Source organism: Lepisosteus platostomus, chromosome 8, assembly GCF_059453375.1.
Source record: "Lepisosteus platostomus isolate fLepPlt1 chromosome 8, fLepPlt1.hap1, whole genome shotgun sequence".
NCBI classification, from domain to species: Eukaryota; Metazoa; Chordata; class Actinopteri; order Semionotiformes; family Lepisosteidae; genus Lepisosteus; species Lepisosteus platostomus.
Window position 1 is genome coordinate 10,646,122 of NC_142618.1, and position 14,413 is coordinate 10,660,534.

General features: G+C 37.0%; 1 protein-coding gene across 5 annotated transcripts in view; it reads left to right on the forward strand.

The window, feature by feature from the left end:
* The window catches only part of nsmaf (neutral sphingomyelinase (N-SMase) activation associated factor), a 43,140-nt gene that overhangs the window by 21,311 nt on the left and 7,416 nt on the right, over positions 1 to 14,413 (forward strand). For 2 of the 5 annotated variants that reach the window (XM_088642383.1, XM_088642381.1), the window contains exons 15-26: positions 279 to 369; positions 2,638 to 2,701; positions 3,251 to 3,302; positions 4,329 to 4,449; positions 6,524 to 6,655; positions 7,475 to 7,517; positions 8,295 to 8,461; positions 8,646 to 8,757; positions 10,413 to 10,471; positions 10,690 to 10,757; positions 11,135 to 11,202; positions 11,621 to 11,744. In XM_088642383.1, coding sequence (XP_088498509.1) covers positions 279 to 369; positions 2,638 to 2,701; positions 3,251 to 3,302; positions 4,329 to 4,449; positions 6,524 to 6,655; positions 7,475 to 7,517; positions 8,295 to 8,461; positions 8,646 to 8,757; positions 10,413 to 10,471; positions 10,690 to 10,757; positions 11,135 to 11,202; positions 11,621 to 11,744 — 1,101 coding nt within the window. Of the gene's footprint in view, positions 1 to 278; positions 370 to 2,637; positions 2,702 to 3,250; positions 3,303 to 4,328; positions 4,450 to 6,523; positions 6,656 to 7,474; positions 7,518 to 8,294; positions 8,462 to 8,645; positions 8,758 to 10,412; positions 10,472 to 10,689; positions 10,758 to 11,134; positions 11,203 to 11,620; positions 11,749 to 14,413 lie in introns of all 5 variants that reach the window. The other 3 variants (XM_088642385.1, XM_088642382.1, XM_088642384.1) reach the window with 2 other exon arrangements.

Sequence of the window (14,413 nt, forward strand, 5' to 3'; positions counted from 1 at the left end):
TTTTGGTAAAGCGGACAGATTACTTTCTGCAACACTCACTCTGTATTATCTGCTCATGTATCTTGAGTTTCTGTGATCCAGTTTTTGAAGATCCTGATCAGTGTGATTGCTGAGTCACAGACTTGATTTCCTCTCCCACACAATTAAGCTTGTATATATCACTCATCATTAAATTAATTGTTGTGATAATATATACAGATTTTGACTCTGGATTGTGTTTAAGGCACCTGAGGCCTTTGCAAAGCAGTGCACTTAGCTGTGTTTTTCTTTTTGTCCAGGTCCGTTACAGAGATATGCCAGAGCCAAAGTTCATGTATGGAAGCCATTATTCCTCACCTGGTTATGTGCTCTTCTACCTTGTGAGAGTGGGTACGTCTATCCTTATGATCCTCACATTTCGTTGCTTATTCCTCATTACTTTTGCTTGTATCTTTACAGACTTACTTTCAAAAGCTAAGAAAGGCTGGGCATAGTTAGTACTGGGATAGGAGCCCTCTAAGAAAAATCAGGTTGATCCTGAAAATGACGCTGGTAGACCAGTAGGTGACGCTGTTCCCTGAAGACCAACATCTAGAAAACAGTGCCCCCAGTACAATGACCAGGGACACTGAGTTGTACAGTAGGTGGAGCTGTCCTCTGGATACGTCATTAAGCCAAGATCCTGGCAACTGGTTTATTAAAAATCCTATAACACTGTAAGAGTACAGGTGTGAACTGTGGTACTCTGTTCCACTTTAGTCTTCCACAATCTGGCCTCCCTGAAATCCCCCCTTAACTGAACTGGTGAAATATTTTCTAATTTTTCTTCCTGACGTGCTGTGTGGCTGTTGGTACCTAAGGGCTCCAGCATATCACTCAACTGGTGGATACATATCACTCTACAGTGGTGGATGACATAGGCTCATCCTACAGGGCAGAGAAAAAGACTGTGAAACTCCTAGGTTGGTCAGTATTCTCATTTATCTTAGACCTAAAATGTAATAAGGTCTTCATGAAAGTCTTAATAAAAGGTTAAGATAAGGTGATTAAACATAGAACACAGTGACATAAGGTATACTGTATTTGGATTATTTAATTTTGAAAAAATGATCCGACAGTAAATGCTTCCTCTAACTATATATCAGTGTCTTGTATTAGTTTCTTATGAATTTTGGCCCATTCCTTTTTACAGACGAGTCATGTTGTTGACATTTGAGGGTTTCCTTATAGGAAGAGCTTGCTACAGTTCCTGCCAGATCATTTCTGTTTATGTCCAAAATGCAAACTTTCTTTTTCCCCCATTCTGTTGTAGTTCTGATTATCTATTTAGGATCGTTATATAACCCCTGTCTTTTGGATGAGACGTTAAACTAAGGTCCAGACTCTCAGTGGTCATTAAAGATCCCTGGGGATTTCTTGATAAGAGTAGGGAGTTATCCCAGTGTCAGGGCCAAATTTCCCCCCTCTGCCTTTCCCGTGGCCTCCAAACTGTCCCCATGTATGATGGGCTTGAACTTGCCCTGCGATGGACTGGCACCCTGTCCAGGGTGTACCCTGCCTTGCTGCTTGCCGGGTAGACTCCAGCTTTCCGCGACATCACATGGTATAAAGCGGTTTGGTAAATGACATGACATTATATCACCCACTATCAGCTCGGCTTCAGCTGATGAATGGATTACCTCACATTCCGGAGAATGTGAATTCAAACAAACATGACAGGCTGTCCAGGTCCTGGCAATGTGAGATGGTCAAAATGAGGTTCTTGTACTGCAGGGCATTCATTGGTTTTTGCCACACAAAACATTTCCAGAGAACATTATTCCAGGAATTTTATGGGTCCTCCAGGTGCACTTTGGTGAATGTGAGGCAGGTGGCAGTGTTGTTTTTCAGTGTTTTTTTCCTGGCTATCCTCCCATGAAAACCATTCCCGTTCTGTCTTTTCCTGATGGATGAGGCATGATCATGGCATTAGCCACAGTGAGAGACCTGCAGATCCTTAGATGTTACTCTAAGGTTCTTTGTGATTTTCTGAATGATTATCCAGGCTGCTCTTGGGGGGATTTAGGCAGGACTGGTCCTGTGTATCTTATCTGATGAGGTGCAATACAAAACTAGAAATTGTTATGGAATCCTCTCCAGGCAAATGAGGATCTCCTCCTGTTTTCTGAGGTCCTCTGATATCTCTTGATGGTGATTTTTTTCAACTAATCCATATGGTGAAGATTAAACTCCTGGCTGACCAAACTCGGTTACCATCCACGATGGAACAAGTAAAGGTTTATTCGACGCTGAACAGAGAAGAAAAGAAATGAAGCGTTTCTGCTGTGGAGCCTTCTTCAGGTGTGAGAGAGAAAGGAAAAACCCAGAGCGTTTTCTAATCTCTCTCTCACACCTAAAGAAGACTCCACAGCTGAAATGTTGTCTTTCTTTTCCTCTCTTTTCAGCATTGAATAAACCTTTATTTGTTCCTTTGTACTGATGTAGCTACCCACTTGAACTACTATTCATGATGGTAACGCCTACATTAAGATCAATGTTGATTCTTGTGATGTATTTTATTTCTAAGTAGACCTTTTGCAGAAATCCAGATAATCAGAAACTGAACATGTTAACAGTTTAAAAAATTGTCATTTCTCATTCATTTGTTGTTTTTCATAGCTCCCGAGCACATGCTGTGTTTACAGAATGGGCGGTATGACCATGCAGACAGAATGTTTAACAGGTATGCTAAATGTTCAGTCTGCTTTGCTTGAGTAATTTATTGTCCCTGCATTTGTCTTTGTCTCATCAAGGTTTTTTATGTTCATATTTCATTGTTCTTATTTGTTGTAGTTTTGTTTAGCTAGTTGCTGACCTGATTTTAAAAATGTCTTTTGTAGATTGCTTTAAAATTAAACGGTTGCATCTTTGTAGCGCGTGTCATTTCAGCATAAAGTTTTAAACAGTGAAAACCTAATGTTAGACTTAAACTACTTTGTTATAGGGCTTGTCGTGGTGCTTACGCCCTCTTGTAGCCACGTTTTGTGAACAGCAGTGATGCTTTTTCAGTTACCTGTACGTACAGTAGATATGTTGATGTTTACAGTATATGCCTTATAGAAATCTAAAAAAATGTTGTTGGTGAGGATGTCTGAAACAGTATATCTGCTTTTTCACAGTGTGTACATTTCAGTAAACATAGTTTCTTGCTGTTATACTCATCTTTAAATATCAGTGCATAGACAGCAGTATATTTATCGAAATTAATGTCATGTTAATGCTATTTATTCAGTATAGCCGAAACTTGGAAAAACTGCTTAGAAGGAGCAACTGACTTTAAAGAGGTAAAAGTTTTCTCCAATACCTTTGCTTCCAAAGGCCAACTCTTGCATATTGTGGGTTATAAAAGAAATTAGCCTGGGTACATACTGATAAATGTAGATAAATTATATTGATTAACAAGTAGTGTTTTTTCACTACTATGTTTATATGTTTGTCTGCTACTATTTTCTTCAAGTTTAGGATAGGCCTTGTGACTTTTAGTGATTACTTTTAGTAATTCCATACTTGTCCAACAGATGGCAGTATACTTTTATATTTGACTATTTTAAAACTAAAATGTACAGAGATACACAGAACAGTATTGCTGTTGTTTTAGATAAAAGTTTTGTTTAAATGCAACACAAATAAAGAAAGGTAAAAGGTATGAGTAATTTTGAAATTTTATTGAAAATGGATATTTTACAGTTTTTTTACAATGCTGATTTGATGGATCAGGATTGTTTACAGGTTCATGATTACTTACAGTTTTAATGAATTATTTTTCAGCTCTGTAAGAAGCAAACATTGAAGTAGAAAATGATTTTGTTAGTGTACAGATTGTAAAAGAGTCTGTAAACAAATAAAAAAAGTATACAAATTTACTGTCTGCTCTTTGATAATCATCTAAAGTACCAGAATTGAGATATCAAGTTAAGATTTTCCAGCACAATTGAATAATGATAAATATTATATGTTTTGTACAAATATGTAGGTATTATGGTGTAATATACAGTATATTACAACTGTAATCTGAAGTTTAATTGATAGACAGGTAAATTCTTACTTTGCGCTGTGGGGAACTAATCTTTAAAATCTCCTGGACCATTAAAGAAGTCTGTAATTTTTCAGTCACGAATTAGTATTGCACAGGAGAAGATAAAACATAGCGTCATTGATTAGAGAAATGAACGCCAGCTGTAACTCATCTTGTGCTTGTGGCAACGCGCGTCCAATTAGCGGTCCTGACTGCATCTTCAGTGCTCTGGGTTTCTTGAAAAGTGCTCATAAATGTAATGATTGTTGTGACTGTTATTAATACTGTTTTGTAGTTGATTCCTGAGTTTTACGGGAGTGATTCCAGTTTCTTGGTGAACAGCCTGAGCCTGAACCTGGGGAAGAGGCAAGGCGGAAAGATGGTGGGAGATGTCTTGCTTCCTCCTTGGGCATCAGGTAAAGGCACTGAGACATCACAAATATCAGTAGAGAGACTTTCTCCATTCTGTTGAGCTCATCGGCTCTCCCAAGTCGGCGTCTCAAGGACAGCCGTCAGGCTGGTTTTGCAGGTCTCTTTAGCACATCGGCACGATCTGACCTGTATAGGGCCAGTGAATTAATCTTTTTTAAACTTCAGTTCACCTATTCTAACCCTCTTTTTGAGCTTTTTGTGCCACTGATGATTTTAAGAGACCTGCAATGTCTACATTTCTCAAGGACCAAAATTGGGGAGCCCAGTATTACACAGTTACTTTTCAGATGTGTTTGTGAACATGAGTAAGGTTTCAAATGAGAGGAGGCCATTCAGCTCATTAAGCCCATGTGGTAATTAGAAATAATAAAGAAAACAGGGTATCGACTTCAACAACATGGCTGGGTAACTTGTGCTAATACTTCCACAACCCACTTTGTAAAAAAGTGACCCTGTTCTTGGTTGTAAATGCTCTTCCACATAGTTTCAGCTTGTGTCTTCAGACTCATTCATTCATTCTGAAGAAATCTGCTGGGTGGACTTTGTCAGTGCCTTAGAGGATATTAAATACTTGTATCAGTCCCTTCATAGTCTTCTCTGTTTAGGAATAAAAAAGTTCTGTTCCTTCATTCATTCAGTGTAGAACATTCCTTTAAGCCCTAGAATGTATCTGGTTACTGTTCTCTGGACTGATTCCAGAACATTAATATGTTTCTAGAGTGCAGTGACCAAAATTGAGCACAATGTTTTAAATTCGAACTTACTTATGTGTTGTACTGTCCCTTAATTAATTTTTTTTTGCTTTTAACTAACTAGAATTGTTTAGCCTTTTTAATTCCATCTCGGCGATATCTGAGAGATGTAAATTACATGTCAACATAAATACCTAAGCCTTTCTTAAGTAGCGAGTTCTACCTCAACATTTTACATTGTGAGATACAAGAAGGGATGACATTAATTTAGTTGAAACATTAAGTATGTTTAGCCACAGAAGCTAAAACCACATTCATTTCTTATCAGAATGTTTAAAATGTTTGATAAGGATACGGAGAGAAAGAGATCTTAAAACAGGTCTTGCAATGTGGTATATGCTAGCACGAATCTTAAAAATTGGAGTCGGTGGGAAGTGATTAAGAATCAGAATAATGCCATCACTGGGTATTATTTGTGCTTCTGAGTTTTGATAGCGAGGAACTATTCAGGTCATCAATCAAAGGCTTGCTATAACGAATGAGGCATTTGTGATTAATATCATGTCTTATCTGTAGATGAAGCTGTGGTTTCCGAATTCAGAATTTGTCTGCGTTTCAACATCTATACTGCAAAGGATGGGATGTTTTTAGAAATTTGTGTGTTGTTAAGTGTGTTTGTGTGTTGCATGTTGTTAGAAATGTTAGGTGCTCATGTTGTAGCTTGTTGTAGTTTTTCTCCTCCAAGATCATGGTAACAGTTCCAAAATTCTGAAGAAAGTTATGGAAAGCTGTCTGCCTGGATTTGTTCAAACTTGTTTTTATCATATTTACACCTGAAAGTTTTGGTAACTTGCCAGTCATTGGAAAGGGCTTGACTAATTTTAAAATACAGTAATTCACTACAACAATCTGGATAAATCAGTTAGACTATTAACAGTTTCGCTGGGCCTTAATTGAGAAACGCTCAGATCTTCAACTACTGCTAATTGAATTCTTAAACCAAAAATATCAGTGTAATATTTTTACATGGAGTTTAATTTTAATTCCATAAAATAATGGAAAGAGATTTTGTCTAACTGCACTCAGGTAGCTCAAGTAGCTTTAATGTGTGGGGGATGAGCTCTCTGATCCTAGCTCAAGCCTGGGGCTTGTCACTAGCCGACTGTGACTGGGATTCGGCAGAGATCCTGCAGTGAGAGCTCTCATGACTCCCAGCGACACAGTGACCTGCCACTTCTCGGGTTCCTGCACCATTCAAAATCCCAAGTGTTAACATTCTCACATGAAAAACTGTTGCATTAATCCTTCTAGCAATGGGAACAGAGCTAAGTACAGAGCAATGAACGTATTCCTTCTCCTCTTTCAGATGCAGATGATTTCCTTCAGAAATGTCGAAAAGCTTTAGAGAGCCAGTATGTCTCTGAGCACCTTCATGAGTGGATTGATCTGATCTTCGGATACAAGCAGAAAAGCAGTGATGCCATTGCCGCACATAATTGTATGTGCAACAGGGCTGCTTAGGATTTAACATGTACCTTGTAGTTTGTCATAAGAACAAAACACCACCTGCCTTGATCTTGAAATCTTGAAAGATTGCTGACCATGTCTAACAAGACACCTAACCTTGACAGAGTAAACTTATTTTCAAACACATACTGTATGCCAGACTAGACTGTAAAGTTGTGAAAGCAATGAGAACAAAGTGTATGCATTATTTTGCAAGTTGCTTTTTAATTTGTTTTTATGGACAGTACATTTTACTTAAAAAAATAAACATTGTCAAAGCTCCTTCATAAGCGCTATACAACATAATATACTGTAGCATCATGCACAATTCTTTTTGTGGAAATGACATTACTGTCATGTTCCATAGTGCTTATCATAGTTAAGATACTGTGATTTTGCTTCACTGAAGCAGAGCTTTAACAAAATAGTGTTGAGGAATTTTTCTTTCACTCCCAAACATCATGTTAGAAGTTGACCCACTTGACATTATCACTGAATTTTCATGGTAAATAACAAGGTCATTTGGGTTAGTAAAACAAGGTTTTCTGCTAGTAAATAAGAAAGAAACCTCAAACCCTTGATATTTCTTTTGTTGTGAGAGGTTTTCAGGAGAAATTTAGAACACAAAATATGTACCAATTAAACTTTTATTTAAAGAACATTAAGAAAACAAATGACTTAAATTCCTGAAATAATTTCAATAAACCATGCCAGTTCTCTATCCAATTCCATATATTAGCAAAACCATGAAGGATGGGGATATACTGTAGCTGAAAATAACCCTTCCATTTCTTCATTTGTTTCATTTCAGTGTTTCATCCTTTGACATATGAAGGATGGATGGACTGTGACAGGTAATTCCATAAATGTTTCCGTAGGGATTCAGACATATACAGTATGGGAACTATATTGGTTATATGTGAACAAACAAATGGTACTTTAGTATGTGTTACTGCCAGTTGTAGTAGTAAAAGAGATATGGGCAAGTGTATTCAATAGTATTATATCATATTTTTCTAGTCTTCCAGGAATCTAATAAAATTGAATTTGTTCCAGAAACCTTATCAGGGTTGGAGTTATCACTGTAGACTACAGACGTTTCAGGAAACCCGAGCTCCGTGATATGAAATCTAGAAACAGAATAAGGATTGTGTTTTGTTTTTGCTTCTATTATTACATTGTGTTTACATTTAGAAAAAAACACAAAAAGTCATGAAAGTACGAGCTCTTGGCATATAGCACAAGACCAGACCTTTTTGGCTGGCCCAAAAGTCTAGACGAGCAGATTTAGCCAGGATTTAGTTTCCCCAGGGTCTTTAGTCATAGACTGACAAAAAAGGAAAAGAAAACAGTGCTTTATATGTGAATGCCTTCCATCCATCCAATAGCAGAAAGCCACTGTACAGTGCATCATGGTGTCATTGAAGCAAGGCAAGACTCCAACCTGGACGGAACAGTAATTCACGACAGGATACATACGAAACATTAATACTGTATATTCTTGTGATTAATATAGAAATAACAGCAATTTAAAAGAAAATATGGTAAAATACATTTTCTTCATTTACTATGTTTCTATTTGGTGTGGCATTCCTAGAACTCATACTGTATTTTTTTTATTTATTTGGTAGTATCGAAGATACTGATCAGAAAATAGCAATGCTGACCCAGATTTTGGAATTTGGACAAACGCCCAAGCAGTTGTTCACCACTCCGCACCCTCAGAGGATAACACCCAAGTTTCAAAGTATGTCGAGGACACCTAGCCAGAGCGCCTCCCTGAATGAGCTGTCCCCAGGTAAGACACTCCTGCTGAAGCGTTCCCTCTTTCTCCATAAGACAGCTTCACAGTAAAGCAGATAGCAGATGAATGGTTAATGTTATAATATCCATGTGAAAGGTAGCGTAGATACTGTAATTAGGCCATCGATTAACACAATTGTGCACATTAAGTGCAGTACTTGAACCTATAATTCTCTTAGCAGCTGTGAGTGAAGATTCCTCCTTTGAAGATTTGACCGAAGAAAGCAGGAAGCTTGCATGGAACAATATCTGTAAGCTGATGATTGTGTCCAGCCATAAAATCCATAAGGAGTAAGTTTTTATTTTTATGTCTCATGTTATGTTGTTATGAGAGCAGTGTATTTGTGTTGAAGGAAAATAAGCATGTTCTTAATAATAATAATAATAATAATAATAATAATAATAATAATAATAATAATAATATTATAATTGCTTACACTTACATAGCGCTTTTCTGGACACTCCACTCATGTCATCATGTGATATGGTGATAAGAGTGTTTTTAATGTACTGAAACAATTAGAAATTGGAACAAGAGTTCTTTCACAACTGTTAGGAATCAAACACAATTAACTACTCTTGCACATGGATTCTAAATGTACAATATACAATTTATTGATACAACACCACAATGTGCATAACAAACCAACAAAAACAACAGAACATATTTGTGAATTGATCTGCTGTGATACAAAAGGTTGATTATTCTCCCAGAGATGAGGTTTCAAAGATAAGAATTTATAATGTCAGAGTTAAAATATAATGACTCTGACATGGTATGGTTTACCTCGTGGGTCATATCAGATATAGTTAATCATATTTATAATTCTCACAAACAAGTACTGTAAATATGCATTTTCTGTAGTACATTATATAACATGTTTGGAGTAATAGTTCAGCTCTTGAGAATTTTAATCGAAGTACAGAAGTTTTATACTCAAAGATCCAGTTGTCAGACATTTCTTGATGAATTTGAACTCCCTGAAGATGGATGGGCTGGGTTGTCCATGGTCTGACTCCTGAGCTGCTTGCTCTGTTTTGATCCTTCAGTATTGTTCTGAACACTTCTGGAATTAGCAATGGGCATACATTGCCAAATGTAGTTGTGCTACATTAATACATCCTATCCAAAAGATAGGATAAAGCCTATCCAAACAGAATTATTGCTGTAACTCCAAAAGGTGCTTAACTTATGCAACCCATTTTTCTAGGTTTTCATTTGTAATTACTTTTCAGAATGTTTGAACATTTGTTTTTCACTTGGAGGTTTTAAATATGGGTGAAATGCATTCTGATTTAATGTGTCTTGATTCCAGGCTGTTAGGCCACAAAATGTGTCACTTTGGAAAGGGTATTTGTATACTTTCTGTAGGCACTGTATATATTCATGTACTGTATGTTTGTCTAAATAAGCAATGTAGTTTCTATATTAATATATACTGTAGATATTTATTATTATTATTATTATTGCTTTATCGTTAGGTTTAATAAGAAGTGCCTTTTGTTTAATTTCCACATTTAATTTCAGTATTATCAATAGCATGTTTTAATTTGAATAAACAATTTTAGACTGTGATTTGAATATAAAATGATTAGGCTATGAATGTGAGTTACATTGGCTGTATAAAGCAAATTAGTTGTGTCCCTTTAAATGCAAACAAAGTAACGAGCTCACTTATTTTGAATTCCAAGCTGTCTGCTATAGAGGAAGTTGTTACAATTGTGGCTGGATTATAGTTTGGCGGTTTCCTGCTAATGTCTTGCGAGTTTTATCGGTTGGTGCCGCGGAAGAGGCTGTGTTTAAATCATGTGCCAGTAAGCACGTACTTTTAGGCTGCAGACTGATGCTTTTCGAGCTTGATTTTACTCCACAAAACTGAAGAAAACCACACCTGCATAGAGTGGGTGTCATTGTATAGCATGTGATTATTTATTTTTTGTTATAGGGCAGTTACAGGGATAGCAGTAACTCGCAATGGATCATCAGTTTTCACAACTTCACAAGGTTTGTGAGACTGTTCTCATTTGCTAATTGTGTGTCTGTGGACTCCCCCTTTGACCCAAATGCAATAGTTTTGTGAAATAGTGGAGTAATGCAAATCACTATCGCATCTGTATTATCTGTCTATGAAACTGGAAACTTTGATTCCAGGAGCAGTGCATGGAACACCTAAAGACTTGGATGTTAGTAAAATAGTATCTTGTGTTGCTTTAAACCCACAGATTCTACCCTAAAGATGTTTTCCAAAGAAGCAGGTTTATTGCAAAGGAGCATGTCTTTCTCTAATATGGTCAGTTTCAAACACCTTTTTAATTGTCCTTATTCTGTGTGGATCACTTAGACAGGCTTACCAAATATTATACTTATACTCAAGATAAAGCACTTGAACATCATTTGACAGGACACTGTCATTAAGTTGCTTTTGCCTTATAAAGTAATATATGTTCTGCAGTTCATATTGCTACTCCTCTTATGATGTTTGTTTCAATTTTCGTGCACTGTAAGATTTAGCGCATCTTCATCCTAGAGTAGTACATTGCAGTTTTATTTAGTTAGCTCAATGATTTTATTAATGAGCTGAAGACTCAATTTTGTGTATAGATATATACATGCATTTTGCTGCCTTTAAGCACTTGCTTTTCTAAAGTGCAGTTCATTCATTCTCAGGCTCTGTCATCTTGCTTGGTGCTCCCAGATGATACAGTTGTTGTGTGCTCCTCATGGGATAACAATGTGTAAGTTGTAAAATCATACAATTCACGTAACCTTCCTCATTTAGGGTTTTGTTTATATCTGGCTTTCTACAGTAAAATGAATCATATGATGAGTTTGCATCAGGAATCTGGCAGTCCTGGAAAGTGCAGTGAATCATTAAATACAACTGAACAGCTTAGAAGAAGTTTGTGTCATCATGCGTCATCATGCTCTGGCTGGAAAGGAACAAGTAAAAGGTTAATTCCACACTGCAAAATAGAGGAAATGCATCTAACCATTTAGCCTTCTCTAGGTGTCATATGTACATTATATACACGATTGACAATTGACACCTCAAAAAGAGCTCAACAAATGAAACATTATTTCTGCTGTACTTTTTCTGCATGCAGTTAACCTTTTCTTTTTCCTCAATTGCTTAGTACCTCTTTTGCCTTTTAGGTATTTTTATTCCATTGCTTATGGAAGACGACAAGACACAATCATGGGACATGATGACGCTATAAGCAAAATTTGCTGGTGTGAGAATCAGCTGTATACAGCCTCCTGGGACTCCACAGTAAAGGCAGGTATTTGATGGAATTTGACATCTGCCCTGAGAAGCACAACTTTTATATTTTATATTAATCTGTTCAGTTATACTTCCCTCGTGATTAACCACCTTTTTATATACGTAAGCAAAGACTTTGTGCTGCTACATAAATAATTAGTGTGTTAGACTCTCATGAAATAAAATTACAAATACAGTCCTATTTTTCTAGCGAAGGCCGTAACTAGAATCATTTTTTTCTCAGTGAAAATTCATGTTTTCTTGAGAAGACAGCAAGCAATATGTAAGTGTTGTGAAGCTTGGGAAAACCAATGCTTTTTCATGATGAAGAGCAGATTAGTTTAATATATGAGTGTTGGTGCACTCAAAAGTCTTTGAAGATTAAAATGTATACAGTGGCAACAGCCAGGTACAGCTCAATCAAGTCTTTTAAACATATTGTAGATATCAAACAAAATCAGAGGATGTACAGCAAAAATACAGATCCCTGGTCATGTAGCCTTCCTGGACATGACCTTTATCTCTCAGTTCACTGATTCATCTGAACTGATCTGCTGATTAAGGCATTCTCCAGACAGTTTCCCACAGACTGGTAGCCTTCAATCACGCTAATAGGAGCTGGTCTTTATTTAAGTGGGGTCATGTTTTTGTCTTTTGTCTTTTCTTTTTTCTTGCATGTCTGTTTAAAAGGTAAATAACATTATGCAAGCGATAAATGAGCAGTTTAGATTTGCATTTTCATCAAACATAAGAAAATTGCTTTATTGTGACAAAGGTAACTGCAAGGTCTTTATTACTATGCTAATATGTAATTCGCTAAGTGACTGGGATATTTCTTGGTCCATAATTGTATTTTGAATTTGGATAAGACATTAGGGGTAAGGATTTACTATATGCTTGCTCATAGAGACAAATACATGCATAAAAATAATATAACCACCTCTAAACGCCAGCAATATAGTTATTTGATTTATAATAATATTGTTTTTATAGCACCTTTCATGATGCAAAAAAGTATAAAGGCTCGTATACACAAACACAGCATGCACAGTATTTCAAACAGAATTAAAGGCCATAATATAACAACAAGGTTTTAAAAAAGTTGGAAAGTGCTGACTGATGTGCAAGGCTGAAAATGACCTGGGAGGTCATTCTAAGGTCTTGGAGCAAGAGAGCAGAATGTATCGTTTCCCAGAGTTTGAAGCCTCATTGGAAAATGAAAGAAATTAAATTTACAAAAATATGTAAGATGTACAGAGAATTTACAGTTGACTGATATGGTCAGGAGCCAAACGCTTCAAGCCCTTAACAGTGAGTAGCAGTATTTTGAAATGTCTTCTGAAAACAGGGAGTCAGATCAAGGAAGCTCCAATAGGTAATAGTACATTTAAGTTTTAGCTGATATCCAAGCAGCTGAGTTCTGAACATGCCGCAACTTAAGAACAAGTTTGGATATGCCAGGAGGCACTCTACAATACGTAATCAACCCTGGGAAAAAACACAGGCATGCGTTAGTTTTACTGTTTGAGATTGGGAAAGATATCAATGAGCAATTTTATTAATTTTTTTATTCAAATAAAATTTGTCTGGTAAACTTTGTGGCAGTAAATTACTCAAACAGGGAGTGAGCATTTGCTGTGACCGTATGGAGTTCTAGAAATAAGATTTTACATTTGGTGTCTTAAATGAGTTATTCCATTAGAATTCCTAATTTTCTCTTGTTAGGGTGACTGAGTGGTCAATTAACCTATTTGTTGAACCGTGGGGTGAATCCCTGCTTGTAACCAGACTGAGCACCATGGTAACCTTTCCCCTGCACTCACAGCCCAAAACAAGTGGTTTCCCAATTCCGTGAATTTGAATTGTGGCATCTTTATTGACCTGGATTTTTCTTCTAAAGCCCTGGTCTTCGTTGTCTTCAGGTGTCGATTACCTAGAGTCTTGTAATTAAAACCCAGGCACAGGCTAACTCCAGGCCCCGATTCCCAGCCTTAGGTGACACCTCAAGTTTCACTGGGCAAAGTTGTGTTTATTATCATAATCTGTAAACCAGTTACTCAACACCCATATAACTAAAGCTGTTTTCTCTTTGTATAGCTCTCTTCAGGATTGTAGTTTAACCAGGTTTCTCCTCACAGGGAAAACTCTCAATACCCCACTAAGACAGGGCTTCTTTTACTCAGGCAACCAATCACCAGACAGAAACATAGGGTGCCCGAACAGTCGAAAGCAACATACTTGCACTTGAGGGATCTCTTGCAGTTGCCTCTATTTGATATAACGGAATTATGCCACATGGATGAGGTCTTCTTCCCACAGTCATGTGGTCTAGAGGCCCTGATTATCCAAACCCCCTCCAAGATTTGTAACTGAAATTAAAACTCAACCCTGTCTTACCTCCCCCGCTTTCAAAAATCAAATTAGAAACCTAACCTTTAACTCACAGTTTAACCTTAACCAGTTGTAATCATAATCCGTAGTAGCTGAATTTCACCTGGCTAATCCTGTTTGGGCAGGGATGCTAATCTTAACTGAAACCTGACACAACAACAGTTGGGTCTACTACAAATGTATCTGTCTACCCAGTTTACTTACATGCAGTTTTATTGCCTTCCATCAAACCTAGCAGTAGACACACCTTCCACCCGAGAGCTACATCTCCACTGATGACTGTTAGGACCTCT